Source organism: Apiospora aurea (assembly GCF_038362705.1).
Source record: "Apiospora aurea strain CBS 24483 chromosome Unknown utg000005l_segment0_segment0, whole genome shotgun sequence".
Taxonomy (NCBI): domain Eukaryota; kingdom Fungi; phylum Ascomycota; class Sordariomycetes; order Amphisphaeriales; family Apiosporaceae; genus Apiospora; species Apiospora aurea.
Genome location: NW_027117392.1, coordinates 2,505,438 through 2,529,303, shown reverse-complemented (window position 1 = coordinate 2,529,303; position 23,866 = coordinate 2,505,438). Strand labels below are relative to the sequence as shown.

General features: G+C 55.5%; 12 protein-coding genes across 12 annotated transcripts; 7 read left to right on the top strand and 5 right to left on the bottom strand.

Moving 5' to 3' along the window:
• Positions 1-203: 203 nt before the first annotated feature.
• On the top strand, positions 204-1,310 carry PG986_007346 (uncharacterized protein; the record flags this gene model as incomplete). Its single annotated transcript, XM_066843568.1, has 2 exons — positions 204-303; positions 421-1,310. 2 exons carry the CDS (start codon positions 204-206, stop codon positions 1,308-1,310), a joined length of 990 nt encoding a protein of 329 aa, XP_066699680.1.
• Positions 1,311-1,541: 231 nt separating this feature from the next.
• PG986_007345 (60S ribosomal protein eL22) lies at positions 1,542-2,153 on the bottom strand (the record flags this gene model as incomplete). The annotated part of the gene is made up of 4 exons (XM_066843567.1): positions 1,542-1,668; positions 1,729-1,925; positions 1,996-2,034; positions 2,139-2,153. The coding sequence occupies 4 exons, from the start codon at positions 2,151-2,153 to the stop codon at positions 1,542-1,544; spliced, it is 378 nt and encodes a 125-aa protein (XP_066699679.1).
• A 1,619-nt stretch (positions 2,154-3,772) lies between these two features.
• PG986_007344 (aldehyde dehydrogenase 3H1) lies at positions 3,773-5,471 on the top strand (the record flags this gene model as incomplete). Its single annotated transcript, XM_066843566.1, has 2 exons — positions 3,773-4,964; positions 5,029-5,471. 2 exons carry the CDS (start codon positions 3,773-3,775, stop codon positions 5,469-5,471), a joined length of 1,635 nt encoding a protein of 544 aa, XP_066699678.1.
• An 804-nt stretch (positions 5,472-6,275) lies between these two features.
• Positions 6,276-7,395, bottom strand: PG986_007343 (exosome complex exonuclease RRP4; the record flags this gene model as incomplete). The annotated part of the gene is made up of 2 exons (XM_066843565.1): positions 6,276-7,140; positions 7,199-7,395. The coding sequence occupies 2 exons, from the start codon at positions 7,393-7,395 to the stop codon at positions 6,276-6,278; spliced, it is 1,062 nt and encodes a 353-aa protein (XP_066699677.1).
• Positions 7,396-7,948: 553 nt separating this feature from the next.
• PG986_007342 (uncharacterized protein) lies at positions 7,949-8,647 on the top strand (the record flags this gene model as incomplete). The annotated part of the gene is made up of 1 exon (XM_066843564.1): positions 7,949-8,647. One exon carries the CDS (start codon positions 7,949-7,951, stop codon positions 8,645-8,647), a length of 699 nt encoding a protein of 232 aa, XP_066699676.1.
• Positions 8,648-8,685: 38 nt separating this feature from the next.
• PG986_007341 (uncharacterized protein) lies at positions 8,686-9,528 on the top strand (the record flags this gene model as incomplete). The annotated part of the gene is made up of 1 exon (XM_066843563.1): positions 8,686-9,528. One exon carries the CDS (start codon positions 8,686-8,688, stop codon positions 9,526-9,528), a length of 843 nt encoding a protein of 280 aa, XP_066699675.1.
• Positions 9,529-10,180: 652 nt separating this feature from the next.
• Positions 10,181-11,302, top strand: PG986_007340 (uncharacterized protein; the record flags this gene model as incomplete). The annotated part of the gene is made up of 1 exon (XM_066843562.1): positions 10,181-11,302. One exon carries the CDS (start codon positions 10,181-10,183, stop codon positions 11,300-11,302), a length of 1,122 nt encoding a protein of 373 aa, XP_066699674.1.
• A 779-nt stretch (positions 11,303-12,081) lies between these two features.
• Positions 12,082-13,281, bottom strand: PG986_007339 (geranylgeranyl pyrophosphate synthase; the record flags this gene model as incomplete). The annotated part of the gene is made up of 1 exon (XM_066843561.1): positions 12,082-13,281. One exon carries the CDS (start codon positions 13,279-13,281, stop codon positions 12,082-12,084), a length of 1,200 nt encoding a protein of 399 aa, XP_066699673.1.
• Positions 13,282-15,195: 1,914 nt separating this feature from the next.
• PG986_007338 (uncharacterized protein) lies at positions 15,196-16,182 on the top strand (the record flags this gene model as incomplete). The annotated part of the gene is made up of 2 exons (XM_066843560.1): positions 15,196-15,627; positions 15,706-16,182. The coding sequence occupies 2 exons, from the start codon at positions 15,196-15,198 to the stop codon at positions 16,180-16,182; spliced, it is 909 nt and encodes a 302-aa protein (XP_066699672.1).
• A 383-nt stretch (positions 16,183-16,565) lies between these two features.
• On the bottom strand, positions 16,566-18,245 carry PG986_007337 (uncharacterized protein; the record flags this gene model as incomplete). The annotated part of the gene is made up of 1 exon (XM_066843559.1): positions 16,566-18,245. The coding sequence occupies one exon, from the start codon at positions 18,243-18,245 to the stop codon at positions 16,566-16,568; it is 1,680 nt and encodes a 559-aa protein (XP_066699671.1).
• Positions 18,246-19,241: 996 nt separating this feature from the next.
• Positions 19,242-19,898, bottom strand: PG986_007336 (HD domain-containing protein; the record flags this gene model as incomplete). The annotated part of the gene is made up of 1 exon (XM_066843558.1): positions 19,242-19,898. The coding sequence occupies one exon, from the start codon at positions 19,896-19,898 to the stop codon at positions 19,242-19,244; it is 657 nt and encodes a 218-aa protein (XP_066699670.1).
• Positions 19,899-22,551: 2,653 nt separating this feature from the next.
• PG986_007335 (uncharacterized protein) lies at positions 22,552-23,442 on the top strand (the record flags this gene model as incomplete). Its single annotated transcript, XM_066843557.1, has 1 exon — positions 22,552-23,442. One exon carries the CDS (start codon positions 22,552-22,554, stop codon positions 23,440-23,442), a length of 891 nt encoding a protein of 296 aa, XP_066699669.1.
• Between the last annotated feature and the right edge of the window lie 424 nt (positions 23,443-23,866).

The window sequence follows — 23,866 nt, the reverse complement described above, 5'->3', positions numbered from 1 at the left end:
GGCTTAGCTGCATAACCCCCATAGGCTTCCCATAGGCACTGCGCTTAGCCCGACGTCGGATTCACGATAATAAATACAAATAATAAATAAATTTCAATTACGTAGCTCTCGCTCGCTGTCAGCTGTGTTTTAAGTCCGGGCCTTTCGTCTTTCTCTCTTCCCTCTCCCTCATCCTCACTCTCACCCTCCAATGTAGAAGATCGATGGCGGCCGAGCTGAAGCAGAAACCGGCCGAGGCCAGCAAACCAAAGAACTACAAGGGTTTTGTCGCTGGCGTCTTTTCCGGCATTGCCAAGCTATCGGGTAAGTGCACCGGTACATATGGCCGTTTCCCGCAGAGTTCCAACCTGCATACCTCCTTGGGTACATTTGTAATAGCTATGTTAGATCATGTGGCCTGGCTAACGCCTGTCTGACCAGTCGGCCACCCTTTCGACACCATCAAAGTTCGCCTGCAGACCACCGACGCGACACGCTTCAGCGGGCCACTCCAATGCGTCGCGCAGACGCTCCGCAATGAAGGCGTACGCGGCCTCTACAAGGGCGCGACGCCGCCCCTCGTGGGATGGATGTTCATGGACTCCGTCATGCTCGGCTCGCTGACTGTGTATCGCCGCCTGCTCGCCGAACATGTCTTTGTGCGCTTGCCGCCGTCCTCGCGACACCCCGACGCCGCTAAGAGACTCGCGACCGAATCGGCACAAAGCTCCCACGCCGCAGTACATCTGCCCTCCTACGGGCACGGTCTGGCGGGTGTTCTCGCGGGCGCCACCGTGTCCTTCATCGCCGCTCCTGTAGAACACGTCAAGGCGCGCCTGCAGATCCAATACTCGGCCAAGAAGACGGAACGATTGTACTCGGGGCCCATTGATTGCCTGCGCAAAATCTACGGCGCCCATGGCATTCGTGGAGTGTATAAAGGCTTGTTCGCCACACTCCTATTCCGGTCATTTTTCTTCTTCTGGTGGGGTTCATACGATATCTTTTCGCGGCAACTGAAAGAACAAACCGCCCTCAGCGCCCCTGCCATCAACTTCTGGGCCGGCGGCTTGAGCGCCCAGATATTCTGGTTAACAAGCTACCCAAGCGATGTTGTCAAGCAGAGGATTATGACGGATCCCATGGGAGGTCAACTCAAGGATGGGACGCCCAGATTCAGGACATGGGCGGATGCCGCCAAGGCGGTACACAGAGAGGCTGGCTGGAAAGGATACTGGAGAGGATTTGTGCCGTGTTTCCTCAGGGCCTTTCCGGCAAACGCCATGGCACTTGTCGCGTTCGAAGGCGTGATGAGAACACTACCTGTATAAGTCACATTGGGGTTTGGGTATAGAATAGAGAGCAATCACATCAGATGTAGAACTGGGTTAATGCCGTGAGAAAAGTGATCAATTTCTCGAGCCTGAAGATAGGCGGAGCCGGTGGCATAATCCCAGAAGGGACATTGGCTCCAAGCGCTGAACTTTTCCGAACCCTATACCATGCAAAACCCGTACGCCGTGGCGTAGTGCCCATCAGAATACCCTGAGATCATGAACCGTTTAATCCTCATCCTCATCAGCCTCGTCGTTAACGACGTTGAAGAACTTGAGCTCGTAAACGCCCTTGCTGGTCGAGACGACGCGGAGCCAGTCACGGAGCTGCATCTTCTTGAGGAACTTCTTGGTCCTGCGCAGAAGCAAATTAGTGACTGCGGAGTTTGTGTGATATGCTGAACGGGCAACCTACAGGTACTTGAGGTAGCGACCAGACAGCTCGTTGTGGGCGATGATCTCGATTTTGCCCTCGCCAGCCTGCTTGATGACGACGTTGTCGCCAAGGTTACCGACGCGGCCATCGACCTTGATCTTGTCCTGCAGGAACTTCTCGAAGGCGGCGGTGTCGAAGATCTTGTCGCTAGCGGGCTGCTGAGCGTTGATGATGAACTGCGCAATCCAAGGTCAGTACACAGCCTGCAGTCAAGATTTCGGAAGGGGTTTTCGTTCGTTTGCTTACCTTCTTGGTGGTGGTCTTGCCCTTGCCGGCCTTCTTGGACTGTCGGAGAAATTGAACTTAGCCTACTGTTTCACGCCATGATCTCGCTGGAGGTTTGCCAGGGAGACTGGGCCAACAGCAAAGCGTTGTCTTCATGTACATACTGTTTGAGGAGCCATTTTATCTGATATGGGCACGCAAAGAGATTAAATCCTGCGGGTAGTTGTCGGAGGGTTCTGGAGATGTCTTTTGGGGGTGAGGATGATGCGGTAGGAAACAATCGTGAACGGGTCCGACGAGAAAAAGTTCGCGGGATTCACTGGTCTTTTTTTGGTGTATCGGCGAAAAAGAAGCCAGCCAATCCGATCAGCAGGGCTCTCCCCTCCGTGGGGCAACCCCAGCTGGCATCCGACAAAATCCCGTTATCGATAAGCAGCTCAAGGTGAACAAGGTGAACGAGGTGAACGAGGTGAGCAAGGTGAGTAAAGTAAAGACAAGATCACCAGCTGATCCAAGCTTCTCTCCCTCCATCCAGCCCCTACTAAATAATACTCCTTTGAGACATCGTCAACTCGACTCCTAAGGTTGACGTATCCACCACGCCAACCCGCCAATCCGCGGGTTTCCGTAGTGCCGGGACACTTATCTTCAATGTTTACGGCAGGTAGTTGTCCCGTTCAAGTCCCGACACGGTGCTGGCGTCGGGCCATAATTGCAGATCGGCGTCCGGGGGGCCAACATATTGATCTTCAATGGTTCGTCAGCCTCAAGCTGTCTTCCGTTATCTACTCGTCATTAGCTCATCATCATACATAGTATAGTAAACCTGGACATGTTCTTATTAGTTCCAGGGTTTCGGAAGACCCCTTGGCTGAATTACCACATCATGTGTTCTAAGTACATAACATACCTATATCTAATCTTGTTGTTGATCGTCTTTCTTCGCATTTGATGCATACACTAACCTCTTGAACATATACTGGAGTTATTATGGCATAATATGTTCAAGTACGAATGTGTTCGTATTGCGTACGAGGAGATGATCCGAGCCTATCCTTGACAGGTATCCGTCCGTCAAAATCGTTCCGAGCAGAGCTGGCGAGGGACCAATTCTCCAGCTTCTCTCACATGAAAACCTGCCAATGACGGGGCGCGCAACCCCTCATGAACAAAGCCCCGGGTTGCTAACTTGCTAGTCGTCTTGGAGATGCGGAGTCGTCTTTTGTTTGGAGTTTCAATAGTGCATATGCCTCGGCTTCGGCCCCTGGTCCAGTCCAACATTGAATGGAACCAGACGGGACCCAAGCTCGCGTTCTTCAGGTACCCCGGTACCCCCATCGTCTAGGTACTTCAGGTGACGCAGTTATTGATCTTTTGATGCTGGCTGACAGCAGTCGATGAACCAGTTCGGGTCATATATTTGAGAATAAATCAAGCCAGCCTATGCGTTCACAATATCTACCGGTACAATTGCAGGGAAACCGACGTTTGTTTCTTCTATTCCTTTATCGATGATCAGCGAAATTACCTGGTTACATTGAGCCTCGGCGTTTGTACTTTGTGTGGTAAGTCAACCTCCAGGGATCCGGGGACGTCATGTCATTGTGCTGCATCTGGACTTTGCTATATCCCAGTCCTGGGCATGTCCTACACACCCTTTTCTGCCCTTTTCTCGTGTCGTACTCACATCCCCCATCTAGACCAAGCTATACCCGCCCGTAAACAATCCCGCAGTCTTTTCGCATTCCTTCGCTCCTCTTCAGAGCTTTTTTTTTCCTCACATAGTCAACCGACAACCATGGCGCACAAGGCCGTCGCGAGTGGCAGTATCGCCCCTTATGAGATCACGTCTTTGGACGCGATCCCCAGCATTGCAGCCAAGCTCCGTGACACTTTTTGGACCAACAAGACCAAGGACGTGCAATACCGCTTGGTACAGCTGCGCAAGCTGTACTGGGCCTTGAACGACTATGCCCCTCAGCTGCGGGAGGCTTTGATGCTGGACTTGAAGAAGTCGCCCCACGATGCCCACGTATCTGAGATCGACTGGACCATCGGCGACTGCCTCTTCGCAATCAAGAATCTGGAGGAATGGGTCAAGGACGACAAGGACATCGACATTGCTCTGAGCTACTCGATGCTGAAGCCCCGCATCAGGAAGGAGCCCTTCGGGGCCGTCCTGATCATCGGCACATACAACTTCCCTGTGCAGCTGAACATGTGCCCCCTCATCGGTGCCATCGCCGCAGGCTGCACTGCTGCCCTGAAGCCGTCAGAGAGCGCACCCGCCACGGCCATGGTCCTGACCGAGATCATCGCCAAGTCCCTGGACCCCTCCGCATACACCACCGTCAACGGAAAGGTGCCGGAAACCACCGCTCTCCTGGAGGAGAAGTGGGAGAAGATCTTCTACACCGGCGGTGTCAACGTGGCCAAGATCATCTCGAAGAAGGCCGCCGAAACCCTTACACCGGTGTGCCTCGAGCTCGGCGGCAAGAACCCGGCTTTCGTCACCAAGAATGCCGACGTCCGCCTCGCTGCGCGCCGGCTCATGTGGAGCAAGACGGTCAACGCCGGCCAAGTTTGCATTTCGCAGAACTACGTTCTCTGCCACCGCGACGTCGTGGATAGCCTGATCAATATGATGAACGTCACTTATGACGACTTCTTCCCCAAAGGTGCCAAGGTCAGCCCAGACTATGCTCGCGTGGTCAACGTGCAGCAGTTCGACCGCCTGAAGGCGATGCTCGACAACACCCAGGGCAAAATCGTCCTAGGTGGTGAAATGGACCGCAACGAGCTCTATATCGGGCCGACAGTTGTGCTCGTGGACTCGGCAGAGGACAGGATGATCCAAGAAGAATCTTTCGGTCCCATATGGGCAATCCTGCCCTATGACGATCTCGACGACGCTATCAATACTGTCCGCAAAGTTGATTATACACCCCTCTCATTGATGACATTCGGTTCCAAATCAGAAAACGAGAAAGGTTAGTTCCTCCCCTGGGGACGTTCTTATCAAAGGTGTACCAGAACTAACTAGCAGTCGTGTAGTCCTGAACAGCATCACCTCGGGCGGAGCAACGATCAACGATGGTTTCATGCATGCCGCGGTCAGCACGCTACCTTTCGGCGGCGTAGGCCAGTCCGGTACTGGCTCATACCGCGGCAAGCATTCCTTTGACTGCTTCACCCATCGCCGCACCGTCGTCGAGACGCCCAGCTGGATGGATGGTCTGCTGCGAGTGCGCTACATGCCGTTCCGGCCAGCGGACCTCAAGCAGTTCCAGTGGATGAACGCCTCGAAGCCCGACTTTGACCGCAGTGGCAAGAAAATCCGCGGCCTCGGCTACTGGATGTGGATGGTCTTCGGTCTCGGAAGCCCCTCCGCCAAAGGCGCGTTGTTCAAGTGGCTCTTCGTCCTGGCGGGTTCCTATTTGGCCATGAACGGTCCCCAGCAAAGCGTTGCCAACTTGCGGGAAATGCTTGGCTTCTAATCGCAAATATTGTCGCCTGAGAGATGAGTTGCCGTAATATGTACAAAAGAAAGAAAACCGGTATTTCGCTAGTTCGGGAAGCCCATCTCGTGCGTGCCCTTGCGTTTAAAGTGATTGTTGTTCGTGTTGATGGTACCTAAACTTACAGCGACGGATACAGCTCGGGGAAAGCGACTGCAACTCATATATCTGGTGAGTCCACGCCCCTTTGGTACATGACTGGTCGAATGTAACAGTGCTTTTGCTTCCTCCTCCATTATGTTTCTGACACGAGATCCTGCGTGGATTTCGTCTGCTTTCAGTCCATTGGGATGTAATTGAAATTTTATTGATATCTTTCCGAACGGGCAACCTTGCCCGCGGCCCGCGAGCTGTGGTTGGCCAATCGGAACGATTATACGTGGTCTACGAATGATGATAGGGGCAAAGCACCTTGAAGGGACAGAAGTGCGGGATATCCTTGAAAGAGAACATGATGTTTTGTTTTCTTTCAATGCCGATAGGCGTGGAAACCCAGTAGGTAAAATCGATAATGACATTGGCGCAAAACATTAGCTACTGAGATTGCGTGTCCTGATGTACTGATGACAAGTGAAGAGACTGGTAGTGAGTACAGACCATGATACTTAGGCAGGTACCCATGTGAAGTCCGACGAGAACTTATAGGGTTCATCAAATCGCGCCAATGACAGGGAGAAGTAGCAAGGTGAAAAGTCCACCACAAATCACCATCCGATATAGGCAAAAGCTGTTTGCTTTGGGTATGATTATATTCGTGGTTATGACTGCTGCTGGACGGAGCTATCACCGTCCAACAAGCGCATTTGCGAGCCTCTTGCCCCTCTCACCGCCTAACCAGAGAGTATCAGCGCTATCCCGTTCCTCCTTGGCCATCTCCACGGCCTCGGCGTATCCCTTGGTCACCATCTCCTCGTCCACCCTGAGCCCGTTCTCGACCAGGGCCGTGACGACGCCCCGCACGCGGGCGATCTCGCGCATCGTGTCGACGGGGATGATGTCGTTCTGGCTCGAGTACACGTTCAGGCCCACGCTCTCCTCGATCCGCGTGATGCCGGGCCCCGACGTCTCGGCCGCCGCGCCCTCGCCCTCGATGTGCTTGCTGATCCAGATGTAGCCGTTGACGCCCAGGAGCACGTCGATCTTCTCGCTGCCGCTCACTTCGTCGGTGCCGGAGATATCCAGCGTGAAGGCCTGTCGGCGCGCGCGCACCACGCCACCGCCGCCGCCGGTGCCCGTGACGGACATGAAGACGCCGTTGCGCAGCTTGCCGTACTTCAGACTGCGCGTGTGCAGAACCGCGGCGCCGTCGTTGTAGAGTTGCTGTACCTCAGCCACGAGCAGCTCGCCCTCGCTGAAGAAGGTTCGGATCTGCAGCTCGTCCGTCTCGGTACGTCTTCGCTGGATGCCGCCGGGCAAGTTGATGGCCGAGAGGGGGAGCTGGGCCAGCAGGGTTCCGCCGACGTCCACGCGCCACCGCTTGGCCTGCACTTCCACTATGCGGCCGACCACTAGGTCACCAATCTCGGGCGTGTATCGGGCGCGCAGCGGTCGGACGGAGAGAAGCTTGTTGGTCTTGGCTAAGGTGCCGGCAACAGAGGACAATATTGTGTTGGACGATGCGCCGGGGATGACGTAGGTGCCGTGGCCACTATCAATCTTGAAGTTAGAACATTGGCGGGGTTTTGAGTCAGCAGGGCCGTCCATACCGCATCCATTGAGGGTCGTCTGTTATTATTTCGCCGGGCGTCATGATCGAAGAGTCCTGAGTGCGTGCTCTTTTGGCTGGGCGGCCCATGGCGATATCTCCTTCGAGATCGGCGCCGCCCTCTGAGTCGGAGTCGGAGTCGGCATCGCGCAGCTTGGCCGGCGGTGCCAACGAGGGCTGGAGTATCGTGATGGGCATCTTGGGTGTTGTCGCAACGTTTACGGCGTCGTGGTCGGGCAGGGTGGGATGCTTGCTGGAAGCCGAAAATTTAAAGCTTCATTGATGAATTGATCTTCAGTACATCCTTAGCGCGGTTGCGAAAAGCTACAGGGGGGTGGTCCAGCGGAATGGCAGGGATTAACGACCCCACCAGCGGCCCCACGAAACAACATGCCGGAATGCAGAGGCGCTGTAGACACCTGTAGCCACAGGGCCACCGGGCCACAGGCTAACTAACCAACCTTGGACCTACAGGCTGCAGCCATTTCAGTCAATAGATGAGATGGCATGTGACATCTCTTGACAAGTCCCCATCCCTCCTCGCCGAACACGCCCGACGTGCGACACTGTCACTGAGGAGAACACCAACGGACCACCGGTGCACTGATACAAGACCACAGCAGCCAGCATTCTCCCTATCACCAGCGTCACCAAACGTGATGCTCTGCGCGGGCTAGCCGGAGCTGTGTAACAAAAGATACGTCATCATCTCAACGACCACAAAATCGACAGAGCCAACCAGTCTTTCCTTATGGATCACGAGTTTACACACGATGTCTTCGTCAACCGTGAAGATCCCATACCCACAATCAGGCTAGAAGGTTCTGGCTCTGGCTCTGGCTCTGGCTCTGGCTCTGGCTCTGGCTCTGGCTCTGGCTCTGGCTCTGGAGGACAAGCATCTGATTCTAAACACGACGAGTCTTCCGCCCAGGAACCCAGTTCACCAGAGGCCGACTCGTCTATTCACAAGCGACGCGGCATCCGGGAGCGCTTCTCGGCGTTGAAGGACAAAGCCAACATCCAGGACTTGTTGGTTGAGAAGGTGCTGGCCCAGGTGCTCCAAGATGGCGGCGCATTACCTCCCGACGACGGCGCGAAAGGCGGCGGCGGCCCCTCGGGTGCCGACCGGCCCAACTTCAACTTGCCCACCATGTCAAACAACTTTCGGCGCTTCAACGGTCGCATCGGGGTTGTCTTCGTCTTCCAAGCTCGCGTGATTCGGCTTCTGTCCTGGCGCCATCCCACGCATACCATGTCCTTCTTGGCTGTTTTCACATTCATATGCCTCGACCCGTCTTTGCTCCCGTTACTTCCGCTGGCTATCCTTCTCGTCGGTGTTATGATTCCCTACTTTATCACGCGCCATCCGGAAGCACCATTTAGTCTCTCGAGCGACCAAGCCCTAGGCTATTCGCCATACGGCCCCCTCTTGCACCTGCGAGGACCGTGAAGCCTGTTAAGGAGCTCAGCCGTGACTTTTTCCGCAATATGCGAGATCTGCAGAACAGCATGGAAGATTTCAGTCAACTCCATGACGGAGTTGTTACGATGTTGGTGCCTCGCCTCAACTTTAGCGACGAGGCCCTGAGCAGTGCTATTTTCATCTTCCTGTTCGCAGCGTGCCTCTTGCTCAGCGTAGCCTCGAACACCATGCCATGGCGCTTCATCTTCTTGATTGGCGGCTGGGCCGTCACTGTCATGGGACACCCAGCCGTCCAGAAGCAGATTCAGGGCACGCATGGGAAACAGCTAAAGGAAAACGAGGAAAAGGCACGAAACTGGATGGAGAAGTTTGTCGAAGGCGACGTGATTCTTGACGATGCACCTGAGACACGAGAGGTCGAGATCTTTGAGCTGCAGCGACTTTCTGGCCCTGATGGCGAATGGGAGGCTTGGCTTTTCAGCCCATCACCGTACGACCCGCTTTCAGCCGCGAGAATAGCGGGCGAGCGGGCAACGGGCACGAGATTCTTCGAGGACGTACAGCCCCCGCAAGGCTGGGAATGGCATGAGAAGAAATGGGCCCTGGATCTGTGGAGCAGAGAATGGGTGGAGGAACGTATCATTACCGGCGTCGAGGTCGAGACGGAAGGGGAGAGATGGGTGTACGATATCTTCGATGAGAGTTCGGCAGACAGGGTTGGCTTGGCTGAGGATAGGGAGGAGCAGGGGAAACCCCCTAGCAAAGGAAAGGGCAAGGCCACGATGCCACAGCCAAGCTGGGAGGAGGGCGAGGACTTTGAGGGAAGAAGGGGTGAGTGGCGCCGTAGGCGCTGGGTGAGGCTTGTCAAGAGAAAGAATATTTCGGCTACACAGGACGGGAGTAGTTGAATGGGCGTTTAGCAATTACATATAATGTTATGGTATTGGCGTGATTAGGCTTGGAAGTCAAGTCGCAATAGAGGCTACCTTGGTGATATGATGGAAACGCCGGCGATTTTCACACGACCATGGCGCTTATGGTACGCACGGTCACGCAAAATGTAAATTGTGTTACACAGAACTCGAGCGTTTACAACAATATTGAGTTAACATGAGAATCAAGCAAACGAATGAAAGGTTCGGGTCGGTTGCGTCCCGAGGTAACCCATGGGCCCCTGAACCGGAGCTTAGCATGGGAAACCGTGGGGGAGAGGAGCATCGTATACTTAAGTATGCAGTCACCCGACTCAGTCAGCAACAGCAACAACCTCTACGTCTTACAAACCACTCTTCAACACCAAAAATAGTAGCAATTCTAACCCGGTCTTACCGGCGACGAGGTCCGATGATTTGTGGGTATAGCAGAAGGCGGGCACTCTCGGTTACTTGTCCTCTCTTTCTTTGTCGTACCAAGTGGGGTCGTGGTAGTAATAATAGTGGCGCCTTAAGGGTACCTGACCGCTGTGAACACCCTCCAGCGGCCCGGAGTCTCTCAGTAGTAGCGACACGACGACCACTGGACGCATTCTCGCAGAGCACAGGGCGTCATACGACTATGACAATGTGCTCATTATCCGCTTCGGCTTCTTCGGCTTCTTCGGCTCCCATCCGGGCCGGTCGCTTCCAGACCCACGAGCTCGGCCAGGACGGGGACGCCGCCGCCGTCGTCACCATCCGCGACGAGCTGTACGGCACCGTGACGATCACGGAGCCGGTGCTGACCGAGCTCCTGCGCTCCGAAGCCCTGGCCCGCCTGGCCGGCGTCCACCAGCACGGCATCTCGGGCCTGCTGGGCCTCACGCCCAAGGTGACACGGCTCGAGCACACGGTCGGCGCGATGCTGCTGGTGCGACACGTGGGCGCGAGCGTGGCCGAGCAGGTCGCCGCCCTGCTGCACGACGTGAGCCACACGGCCATGAGCCACGTGGTCGACTTCGCCATGGCCTCGTCGTCCGTGGACGAGGGCAGCTTCCACGAGGTCCACAAGATGCGCTACATCCGCGACTTCACGCCCATCCCCGAGATCCTGGCCCGCCACGGCTTCGTGGACCTGCCGGGCCCCCTCGACGAGGAGCTCTTCCCGCTCGTCGAGCAGCCCGCCCCGCGCCTCTGCGCCGACCGCCTCGACTACGCGCTGCGGGACGTGGTGGGGCTGGAGCACATGACGCTGGCGGACGCGCAGCGCGTCATCGCCTCCCTGCGGGCGTGGCCGAGCGCCGACTCGCCGGAGCGGTACCTGGTGCTGCAAGACCAGGACCAGGCGCCGCTCGCGCTCGCGCTGGCGCGGGCCTACGCCGCGTGCGACCGCGACGTCTGGGGCAACCCGTCGCATGGGGACCTGTACACGCGGACGGCGGGGCTGATGAAGTCGCTGCTCCAGCAAGACACGATGCAGGAGGCGGAGCTCTGGACGCTGTCGGACGAGGCGTTCTGGGCGCGCATGCGCGGGGCGGCGAGCCCGGAGCAGCAAGCGGCCATGGATCGGCTCGAGCGGGAGGGGCTGCCGGACGGGAAGAGCCTGGCGCTGCCGCGGCTGGCCAAGGTGCGCACCATCGACCCGGATGTTTGTCTTCCCGGCGCGGACAAACCCGCGCCCCTCTCGCAGCTGTGGCCGGCGTACGATGCAGAGCGGCGAGAATACATCAAAACGAGGCAAGCGCTGTATGCGCCGCCACCGGCTTAGATGCTTGCTACCTGTCGCGGTGGGAGTATGCAGGCTGCTCCGCGCAATCTAGGTATCTACAGACAAGAAGGCAATACCCCTCTTCCTAACATGTATATATAAGAGGGCTCTTCAAGCTCTAGTTCTAGCCTTGCTGTCTCACAAAGGCTTGAATCGGGCTCTGCTTCCAGGGGAGGGACTAGAGTTTCTACAAAACGGCCGAAGCATGATTGAGAGAGCCAAAGTCCATGACATAGATACATAATGGGAAATCAGAACTAGACATGATTCCCTCATTAGAACCCGTGGCAGACACTAATGGTCCAGTTGCTAGGACATGCCCCAGTGGCAATCCGATTAGCTACACCCAAAGGAACCTCAGACTGTTCGGTATTTGCAGACCCCCCTGCCTAGCTTGTTGAGGTAGCACAAGTGAACATGAAAATGCCAATAGACGATATCATGAACACACTGAAAATAGAAGGGAGTCCGCTTGTGGGAACAGAGTATGCTACCTATTAGGTTGAGCAAGCCAAATACTATCGCGTCAGCATAGTAATGTCCCTGAGTAGAAATCAAATGTTCGCAACTGGACTGAGCCCAGTGCCAAGAAGCCGAGTGACCATCAAGCATGATATCGTCAGCCCCCACCGAAGAACTGGGGGGGACAGAAAGAAGGGTATCCGAATAAGAACGCCGTCTGAATCACACCTGCTCGTCACGCAATCACAACATGCACCGTCAACGTCAATCCTCCTGGGCGAAACGGTAAAAGTACCGAGTGGAAAGTCATGACTCGATCATGCCGTGGCGCCATTCTCCGTATCAGGAATAACCATTGCATCCAAAATCCTATGAATTCCCTCGTTCCTGTCTTTCTCTTCGTCAATCTTGTCGGCGACCTTCCGAGCCCGCTCGATCAGAACATCGAGGACTTTCTTGGTGTAGGCGAAGCTGCCCGTTTCATGCATATACTTGACAGCATAGCGCTTCACCTCCTCGTCCGTAGGCTTCTGCTTCAGAATGTTGATGAGCTGCAGATTGCTTGGATTGGCGCGGATGCTGTGGATGATGAGAAAGGAGAATTTGCCTTCGGTCAAATCCTCACACATGCCCTTGTTCTTGCTGTAGACGGCCGAGTCCAGGTTCATGTAGTCATCGCGAATCTGGAAGATAAGACCGAGCAGGTTTACCAGCTCGGTGCAGTCGAGCGAGGACGGCGATTCGGCTTGCATCAGTTTGATACTTAAGCGGAACAGGCCTCCCGTCTTGTTGTCTACCATTTCGAGGTAGTCTTCCTCGGTTGGGACTGTGAGGGTGTCTCGCCAGAAGAGGTCCATGCCCTGGCCTCGGTGCAAGTTGAGCAGCTCCTCCATGTAGATGCTGATGGCCTTGGGGTTGTTCAGCTTCTGGATCTCCTGCAGTGCCACAAAATACATGTAATTGGCTGTGTTGATGGTCTGCGCGGTGCCGAAGATGCTGTGCGCAACGGGCATGCCCCGCCGCAACAGCGAATTGTCCTCCACATCGTCGACCAGCAGTGAAGAATTGTGCAGCATGCCCACAACCTTGGTGATGGTCTCTATACTCTCGTCCGGGACATTCAGCCAGGTGTTAAAGGCGGCAATGAGCTTTTTGCGGATGTCCTTCCCAGGTTGGGCGGCCAAGTAGTCGTATGGGCCCCACAAGATCTTCTCCTTCTGGTCGGTCCAGGTCTTCCTGGCTGCGAAGTTGAAGTCTTCCGTCTCGAAGCGGGACGGGTCCGAAGGGGCGGAAGCTTGCATGATGGCGGAAGAAGGGCCAGGTATTTGGCCAGCAGTGACGGAGGAGCTGTGGCGATGCCTGGATCGAGTGCTCTGGCCCAGCCAATCCGACTCGGGGACAGGCCGTAAGACCGACTTGGAGGGGACGTGAGGGACCGTGTGGCCGGTGGACGAGGTTCGGGGAGGAATGGCGTTGGGGGATTGAAAGGGAGGCGGGCTGCTGGCAGATGGGAGCATCGTCTTGTACTAGAAGCTCGTATCGTTGGGCACTAGGTTCATGCAGGTAACCGCGACAAGGAGGCACCGGGTTTATACTCGCAAGCTGCTCCAGGTCCCCGTTGGTTCCAGGAGGTGGAGGATCACAGGCAGCAGCTATCCCAAGTTGCTTATCCGGCGGTGGGGGCCCGAGGCAATGCGCCGAGCGAAAAGCGCAAGGGATGGATGGGAGGTACGAGATACGAGAAGGCGGCAACAGACTCGAGCGCCGCGTTTTCTCTGCAGGCAAGAGGGGGCGACGGCTGCAGGCCTAGGAAGCGGTGGAAGGAAATATATCAATTGGTATGTATAGTCTTGCTGGCGAAGTCGCGGCGGGAGTTAATCAAACCCGAATAGCTCCAATAACCGGGCCGCGACTGGTGTCGACGGTGGGATGCGATGCGGGGAGGAAACCCAAAAAGCAACATGCAGCTTCCACGATGACGAGTTGAGGTAGCTCAAGTGGGTCGTGCCACGGGCTGTGATGGGTGCAGGATTTAATACCAACTTATTTATCAGGGATCATTACAGCGTTGCAGGCTTCAGAGCTACTACACGGTGTAGCTTTATGAAGGACAGAGATGGCGCGGGGGACCATCCCATTACATTGATGGTAAGAGAGGTAGGACCTGTAACCAGGTAACCACCGTACCTCACAAGCAGCAATAAGCCATCAAGCTGTTACGCTTTGTTTCAAGACGGGCGATGCTACTGTGGAAGCAAGCAGCGGTATCGCATTCGGGTTGCGCTCGTCTCTCGGTCCCAACCGCACGGCGCCGCGTGTCATCTATCACAGACGTCATGGACAGGACGCGGGCTGTCTGTCTGTCCGACTCCAGCCTCAGGAGCTATGCGGACATGGGCAGTGGTTGGCAGTACCGGTGGTTGAAGAGTACCTAGAAGGGTCAGACAAAGTGAGTGCATGAGTGATTGGAGACCAGTCGAGACCTCGCTCTTGTTGCCGGCTAAAGAAACAGATCGTGTAATGGCCACCCAACACCCATTAGCTCAAAGCTTCATGTTATGTCTAAGATAGATGTAAAGCAAGCAAGTAGAATAGTGGTCCAATATCGCCCGGGGTGATGATCAGCCCTGTGCTGTAACCAGGTGCTACTTATTAGGCGGGCGGGCGCATCAATTCATGCAACATGAACCAACCCCAGACAGCGATGGGCGCCAGGTTTTAGCAAGCTAGCCGCTAGGGCCTTATCGGTTATCGGCGCGCTGGCTTTCTGCAACATCCGCCATCAATTCAATCAATCAATCCGATGATTGACCCCAGCATCTGCATCTGCCAGCATGTGGCCTGGCATGGCAATGTCGTCCAAGTGTTGCTGTGTCAACCACTGCAAAAGGTCCAGGTCGATCAATACCGTGTCAATACCGGGTCAGTATACCAACCAGATCAATACCACGGACGATCTGGTATGGCAAAGGCGGCAAAGTTGGATACAGCACTGGTACCCAACGCATCCAGTGCATGCATGTACCCATACTATCTACATAGGCACGGTAGATCCCACCGCCGATGTTGTCATCTTCCTTTTCTTCGTGTTGTTGCTTCGGGCCCCTCCACCGCCAAAGACCCGTAATCGTTATTTTTTGTCGCTTCTTCTCTTCGTCTCTCTGTATTAACTTTGAAGTTCTCCAAGGCATAAGGTAGCCATTTTATTGTTGCTGCTGTTGTTATTGCCCATCCGCCAAACCCAGCCCTCTTTGCCCTTGAATACTTGCCCGGCGTTTCATCCCACCGCCCTATATCTCAGCGCAACTACCACCCGCCGCCGTTCCAACACTGTCCGATATTGATTACTCCTGGCCGTTGGAAAAAGGAACCCACGCTCGCGCGACGCATCACAAATCACAAACAAAGCAAAATCTCCCATATCTATCGCAATGGAGAATCTGCTGTCTCTCGCCTTTGACAACTTGTCGTCATACGATGGCCCCAAGATTCGCAAGGGCCTGCGACAAGTCGAAGGGCTGATGGCCAACATCTGCCTGCCCAAGAAACAGAAGACACATCATGGCAAGAAGGAAGACAGCAACAGTACAGAAGACGACAGTGACAATGCCCGCGCCGCTCGTGCACCCAAGTCGCTCGCCGGCCTCACCGAAGACCCCGTCTTCCACGAGTTCTTCAAGCTGCAGGAGGGCTTCGAGTGGAATCTCGCCCACCGTCTCGTGACCACGCTCGATAGGCTGATCGCCAAGGGCGGCGATGGACAAAACGACTTGCTGATTCTGAGTGCCTTGGATCTGTTGCAAGGTGTCTCGTTGCTGCACCCTCCCAGCCGCAAGATCTTTGGTCGCGAATCAAATATGAATGTGAGTTACTCCTTCTCGTACAATCACGATTGTATTTCTTTTCGCCGTGGCCAAAATGCTGACGAGACGCTTGGCTAGCTGCTCCTGGATCTGCTCGAACCCGACTTTTGCCCCGCCATCCAGTCTTCCACCATGCGCGTCCTCAACATCGCGCTCGTGGACAACCCACAGAACACGCGCACCTACGAGAACCTCGACGGCCTGCTGACCGTGACATCGCTCTTCAAGTCGCGAGGCACCAACAAGGAGGTGAAGTACCGGTGCATGGAGTTCCTGTACTTCTACCTCATGCCCGAGACGCCCTCGATCCCGAGCGTCGCCAACGCCCGCGAGTCCGTCCCGGCCCTGCTGCAGCGCAGCCCTAGTAAGCTTGCCAAGGCCTTCCAGATCAGTACCGACGGCGAAGGGGGCGCGCGCGTGCGATCAGACAGCGATGCCGCCGGCATCCGCACCCAGGCCGAGAAGCAGGCGATCCTCTGTCGGTACCTCGGCAACATCGACGATCTTCTGGGGGACCTGCAAAAGTCGGCCGTGTTTGGCGGTGCCCTGAGTTGAGCTTAACGGCATCCGTTGCCCCAACAAACTACTAAAGATTTTCTGTGTTCTACTTAATCAGGGAGTTCAGGCATCCAATTTGGGAAGGCGTGGGTTAAGAGTGATTATAGCGAAGTATTGCATTTGAACAAGGCCACACATATTTCAGTCCAAATAGAATGGGGCTTGCTGGCCAAGGCAAGGCGCAAAGGCGTTTAGACAGACAAGCATTCTAGCAAATGGTCGTCGAAAAGGGGTATTGTCGTCATTTCATCAATCGTCTATTTACGGACGTCTCGAAGCATTAATAGAGTCGGAATAGAGTAATATACTGGCCGTACATGATAAAAGAAACCCCCGTGTGGCTTTTGGCTTTATCATCTCCCTCACTTATCCCTTAAAAACTATATCTGCATCGAGCTGTTGTTGTGGCGATGATGGTTGTCGTTTAGGTCGGTGCTGTGTTCCTGTCCATCCTGGACGCTTTCTGTTGTCGCAATAGTCGAAACCTCGTTTCCATGCCCGTTACCATCCTGCGCACTCTCCGCCGCAGTCGAGCCGGACTCGGCCATGCTGTGGGGGTCCGGGTTCTCCTGGCTGTTTTGGTATTCGGTATTCGAAGACAGGTGCGAAATTGGCCGCTCTTGTTCTTCTTGGTGGTGTTGTTGTTGTTGCTGTCGATGCTGTTCTCCCACTTCATCCAGCGGGCTCCTCTCGAAGGGTTCTATGCCCGGGGACCCCCACAGCTCAAAGACCTCAGCCTGCTGTTCGGGACTGGCCGGCGGCGCCACGGACGGCGTCGGCGTCGTCTTGGCGGCCTGCACCGGCACCGTCTTGAGGTGGCGCGCGTCGTCGTCGCCGAGCTCGACGGGCGCCGCGATGTCCCCGGGGTTGTCCGGCTGCACGGGGACGGCGCGGCGCGTGGGCGCCGAGGGCGCGAACCGGGTCCAGGCGCCGCGCGGCTCGTGGGGCGTCTCGTTGTCGCGCTGCGTGAAGGGGCCCGGGACGGCGGTGGGGCCAAAGTACTCGTAGACGAGACCCGTGCGGTGCGGCCCCGGGCCCCGCGAGGGCCCGCTGGCGTCCGACATGACTTCGGTGCCGCCCGCGGCGCCGCCGGGCAAGGCTTGGCCTCTCTGGCCGACGCTCTGGTACTCGCGGTTCGAGGGGTAGGCGGAGCTGCGCCGGGCCTGGCGTCGATGGCGCAGGCAGAACCAAGTGACGATGCCGATGATGATGGCGGCGCCGACGGCGACTCCGACGCCGATGCCTGCCTTGGCGCCCCGGCTGAGCCCGCCGCCGCTGTAGGTGATCTCGGTGCCGGGAGGCGAGGAGGGCTGCCCAGTGCAGCCTTGGACGCCGTCCTTTTCTATGCAAGTCTGCCCGTTGTAACAGCAATTCCCTCCTAGGCTCGCAGCGCAGGCGAACTGGTTCCTGGAAGGGCATCCATTGGCGGTAGGCACGATCCCGCTTGGCGACGGCGTGATGGCGACACCGCACAGCCCGCCACTCGAGCAAGGGTTTCCAAACGCACAGCAGTTCCCCCCGAGCTCCTGAGGACACTGGAACTCGCTAACCGCGCATTTCCTAGGCTTACATCCACCGCTCTCAATAGTTTGCTCGCTGGAAGATTGAGTGAGAATTGGCTGCGAACCCGTGCTCACGATTCCTAGAGTTATGTCGAATGTCGATGTTTTGGTCACATTGACCAAAAACTGTGTGGCATTGCACTTCTTGTCGCACGAGTTCCCGATAGAGCAGCATTGCACCGCCCAGTTCTCGCCAAAGAAGCAGTAGTGGTCGTTCGCGCAACAGAATTTCTCTCCAAGAACTCCTAATTCGCCGCAGGTGTGGACTTTCGTAGGATCGCTGCAATCTAGCCCGGCAACTTGTCGGCCTCCCAGCCGATAGAGTGCGAGTCCCTCTGCGTAGTATCGCGGTGTGAATCCGAGCTCGCTGCTTGCATCGTCCGCGGGGATCGCCGGCGACGCAGGAATGGCTTCGTCCCCGTCATCATGAGTTGCATATGTCACGGACGACAGAAAGAGAAAATAGAACAGCGTAATTATTTGGCAATTGAACATCATCATGGCCATAAAGCAAGCGTAAGACGAGCGGCCTTACAACGCAACGAGGGGCTCGCGCATAAGGCAATCGTCTGTATAGATTAGATCGCGACTTATAATCAGGCGACGATAAAATCAATTTTATGGTTATCGCGAAAGTCTGCGATTCGCATGGGCGAAAGACCGGAGTGCTAATTGACGCGCAGCCTCGAGTCTGAAGGAGTAGAGGGAACGACGAGTAGGTGACCCATTGCTACGGTACCGCCACGTCGGAAGGGCTCTCGAGAACGAAAATGTTTGCGCCACCAGAAATAGCATCCGGAGCAAGCGCATGTAAGGGTTCGGGTGAAGCTGCAAGTGGACGGGGTACCCAGGCATGCATCGTTACACTGTATGGTTGGATTGGAGAGGGGAACGCTGGGAGATCGCCGCCCAGAAGCCCCAGATGCATACCGATTTGCAGTGTGAGATGCTGATGGTGGTCAGCCACATATTGGGGGAGCCTCTTGTGAATGGCTGAAAGGGGAATAGAGCCGGGTTCTGGCGCTGCCAGGTCAGACCAGACCGGAAATGTTGGTTTCCATTGCAAGACGACGAGGTCTCAACCCAGGGCTGATGGCCAAACCAGGAAGCTGTAGTCACCGTGCCGTTGGGTCGACAGTCAGAAACATGCCAAAACGCGGTGCAATGGCAGGTAGTCTCTGACATTCGGGTCAAGACGCGAGTGCCTGTTCTGTTCTACGATATAAAGGGGTTTCACAAACCAACTCTCCTCTCACCAAGCTGCCTGGAAGGTCTTTCTTACACATCTTGTCTATGTATAGACTTCTCCGCTTGGAGATAAGGCTGTGGCCAATATGATTGCCCTTTACCTCAACTTGGAACAGCATGTTCTGACACAGGATCATATGTTGTGTGCTCCAGTGTCACATCCTTTGTCTGGAACATTATATATTGCTGGTGCTGGTGTCCAGCTAGGCCAACTTGCGATGTATGTCCATCGCCTTGGGCCTACTCTCAAGCAGTAGAAGGGGCAGCAGCGAAAGCAGCCTCTTCGTTCCACCACTCTCGGAACTGAAGCAGTCGCTCGGTCCGCTGTTTGGCAAGCTCCCTTCCCGTGTCGGTCTTCATCATGCACTGTATCCTGACAAGTTTGTCTTCAAAATGCTGGATACTGTCATCCATGGATCTATCGGGCTTGGTTCCGCCAAAGGTGAAGCACCTGCCGATGCCAACAGCACCGATGGCGTCGATGCGATCAGCATCTTGGACCACGGCCAACTCTGGATGAGACCTGACGAGATCCTGGACGCGGGCAGGGTCCTTGATCTCGCTTGAGTAACTGACGCCGAGACATATTGTCTGGACCTTCTGAGCGAGCTGCTCGTCAGCGCCCAGGGAGAGGAGAAGCTTATGGACCATTGTGGACGCATCTTGGCCTGGCTGGAGATATTTCTTGTCGCCGACATCATGGAGCAGAGCGCTTAGGACTATGGCATGGAGGTCCAGCGTCTCCTTGTTAGTGGCCTGGGTATAGATATACCGGGACAGTCCGAGGACCCGTTGTATATGGTTAAAGTCATGGCTCCCGTCGGAATTGGACATGTAGTCCTTGACGAAGGCGGTGACGGAGGCGACCAGGTCCCCCTCCGGACGAGAGTGCCCAGCCGACATGACTGCTTGCGTTGCAAACGAGCTGCATTGTTGTTAGCATGCGAGATTGCCGCTGAAGAATATAGCAATGCAACCATGGCAAGGAAACGCCGGGAGATGCAGCTGAAGAGGTGGTATCTCCTTGGGGCCTGTTGGGGCCTGATAGGCTGCGTTCGGCCGTTGTGGGATACTAATAGAGCCCACAGCTGACATGATTTTTCGACTTACCATGCAGCGGCCGCAAATAAGACCTTTTGTCCGAGGGAAAAGGCGAGGTTTGTCTGCTCTAGAGTTCAGCAAGCAATCGGCCGTGGCACCATATGATCTCGATCCGGACGGCTAACGAATCGAGAGTGCAAGTCGCGGAAGATTTGTTTGCCAAGCGAGAGGAATGCTGCTGTAGCCTGTAAGCCTATGCAGAAGCCTGCCTAGGCGAGAGACAGAGAGAGTGTGTGTGGGTGACAAGGATTCGCAGCAAGGGCAGTTGTTGTCGTGTGCTTGCCCGCTCCAAATTAGGCTTACTTCTTTTTTCGGGGCCCGGGACTGCATTCAGCATCCGTCCTCTGAACTTATGGTGTTCCCACACCATCGCTGCCGTGCTTGTAATGCGTGTAAGTGTTCATTCAGCACATTGTACTTCTTAAAGTGGCACGAAATGCCCCTCTTCATGGTATGCAAATCGGTGTGTGATTCGATTCACATACCCGCCGGAGCTAAAGGCCATGGGATACTGCATCGTGCATGCACCACAGCGACTGACTGACTGAATGCCTGCATCTCACCTTTCTTAGCTCTCACTCTCACTCACGGACAAGAGATGACCGACCGAAATCGACCAGGAACAGGAAGGCTCGGCTAGGCACCATGAAAAGCCTGTACTTCAGGTAGTACAGAGAGGTAGGCCAAGGCAGCGTCGACCGTATATCCGTGGCTCGGTGGGAGGCCCGTTTTCTGGCTTGCCAGACTTCTAGAATGCCTGCCTACTGACTGTATCTCCTGCCCAAGGTGCATCCAAACAGTCTGTGTTTTTTACTTGTTTGCAACCTCAGTTTATTCGCACCTATCGCCCTTCGTGGCCACAGTGAAACGAAACTTTTGATATAGCTATTAATAACCTCAGGTTCCATATAATGGCGGTCGCTTTGAAATGTGATCAATCCAAAGAAAGACCTGTCTGTCTTAGCTGAGTTGTACTGTATCCATCTCAGCTGCAACGTTTCTGAACGGAACCGGGCTCGCCCATCACCTCACGTTTTTTTTTCTTATCCCCTCCATCCCGCTTGGCCTAGGTTGATAGAGAGGGTCTCGAATCCGACTCGTCCGATCCCGCCTCTTCACCTCGAGAACCCACCACGTGGATTGGATAGCCTACCTAGGTATTATTCCCTTTTGCTTTCCCCCCCTCATCTCATGATGGCTTACATGAATACTACCGAAGAATTCGACATGCACCTCGCGCATGAGCTGCCAGGGAGTGCCTGGAACATGTTCGTTCTTCTGTCGAATGGCGGCGCAGAAGGCCTCGATCCTCGCAGTAGGCATACAGCAATCGGGCGGGACGGGTCCGAGCTAAGAGTGCGGGCTACAGAGGTGCAGATTGGTAGATTTTCCAGCACACACTGTTTTTTCTGTCTCTTCTTATCTATTTACGCATCCAATGCAGCCAGAGGATCGCTGTCGTTGGCCGTTATTGGTCCAGCTGCCAAGTGATGCTTAACGCGGCGTGTGATGGGCAGTAAACGAGGTGTTGGTATTGGCTGTCGACTGTGCCTCATTGGCCAATGACGGCCACAGGTGTAGCGCCCAATCGCCTCCTTTGAGCCTAGCCGGAAGATGTTCCCCCTTCAAGGACCTTAGGGCCCAGGAATCCAAAGGCCCCCCCCCGGCTCTTCCGTTTGCTTTGTGATCGCATGGAGAGCCCTTGTCTCTCATAATAGCATCTCATGTGCTTAAGCGCCCAGCATGCGGTGCGGCAAGACTTGCGTCGGCGCACTGAACGCCTCTTTGTAGAGCGGGAAACCTGTATTCGAGTGATCTGACCTTCACCATGACATGACGGCATCTGATTGACCAAAGAGAGGCCCCCGAACCTCCATCTGCCGCATCCACACGTCGAGGCTAGTGTCCTAGTGTTCTGGTCTTCTACTGGCCGGAGGGACTGCCGGGCCCGGTTATGGCTGGGAAGGCGGAAGCTGGGAAGATCGGACACAACGTACTACGTACTACGTACAACGTCCATGTGTGTGTTCCCTGTGGCCACTGGTCCCTGGTCCCTGGTCACAGCAATGGGCTGTCTACTTACTAGGCCTCTGTAGATGGCCTCAGCCATATAAACCAACTGCTTTCCCGCCCCCTTCCCTCCTCCTTTCTCTCTTCGTTCTTTAGCAAGCATTCAATCCTCAAAAACTAGTTTTTCGTTTTCCCCTTTCCCCCTTTCCCCTTGTTTGTTGTTGACAGAGCTGTGCTCTACGTCTAATAGTCGTCTAATACAGAAAAAACACACGATAGTTGCTGGTCTACTATCCCACACATACACCACCCCCAATTACACCACCACCACCGCATACCCCCTAATAAAACAGAAAACTAGTTTTTACTTGCTCATCCAAAGCTCCGTTTGACGAAAATCCCAAAAACGACAATATTGCAATAGCAGCTTTTAATAATCTTCAGAATGGCGACCGTTCAACTTTCATTCTCGCTTCGCGTCTCTTCCGGCGTCAAGGCCGTCCACTTGCTCGGCTCTTGGGACAACTACGTCGGTCAACTCCCGCTCTCCAAGGACAAGAGTTCCTCCAAGTCCGGTTCGTGGAAGGGCACATTCCGCTTCCAGGGCAACCTCGAGGCCGGCCAGCGATACTGGTACTACTACATCATCGACGGCTACCACGTGTCACACAACCCCAGTGAGAAGTCCACCGTTGAGCCCACCACTGGCCGAGAACTCAACATCCTCGACGTCCCCAAGGACAAGTCCCACAAGTCTTCTTCCTCCAAGTCCCACAGCTCCAGCTCCAGCTCCAGCAAGAGCTCCTCGAGGCACTCTTCTTCTTCCTCGTCCAAAGACTCCAAGCACCGATCATCGAAGCGCAGCTCCTTGACCGTAGACATCCCCAAGGGCAGACCTCTCTCCACCTCGCAAATCAAAGCACCCAAGCCCATCACGCCCCATGCCACCCGGCACATCTTGGACGCCGACTACTGCGACGAGGATGCCATTGAGGAACTGACCGCCCGCTTCGGTAGCGCCGACATCGACGAGGATGACATCGTCACCGACTTCTCCAGCTCTCCCGTCTCATCGAGCGGCTCCAGCCTGTCTTACCGCTCCGACAGCTCCTCGCCCAACTCGTCGCTCTCTGGCTACAGCACCCCGAGCTCCGACTGCAGCAACTGCACCTGCGAGCGCTACGGCATCACTCGCAAGGGCGACCGTGTCAAGATTGACTGCGGGGGCGCCCGATGTGGCTTCAGCGACGACGACAGCGCCTGCTCCAGCAGCGGCGACGAGGAGGAGTACGTCTCGCGCAGCTCCCGCCGAAACGGCATTGTGGTGCGATCTTGAAGGACTGCCCCGTGACCTGTGGAGGATAATGAACGAACCCAAGCAAAAACGCCAACAGGCCGAAGATACGAGGAAAAAAGGCCGTCCATTCTTTAACGAGTTTGATTGTACGCTGTCCCCCTTCCGGACAGAAGCGTCGCTCGTCCTGTTGTTCCATTGCATCAGCGCGGCGGGCGAGTCGAGCCGGTCTTGGCTCGCCTCTCTGCGCGCCTACACCCATCTGGGTCGATGCTGCGGCCCCCACGACTGCCACCTGCAGATGACGATGTGAATGGTGGTGGACCCCCAACACCACCATCCATCATGTACTGCGCAGTCGTGCGATTGTCTACTTTGCTACGACAATGAAACCCAGAGCAGCGAGACTTGCCCCCAGCCAGCAAGTCTCGGCCCTTGCTCTCCAGCACAGCAGCACGCCATGAAG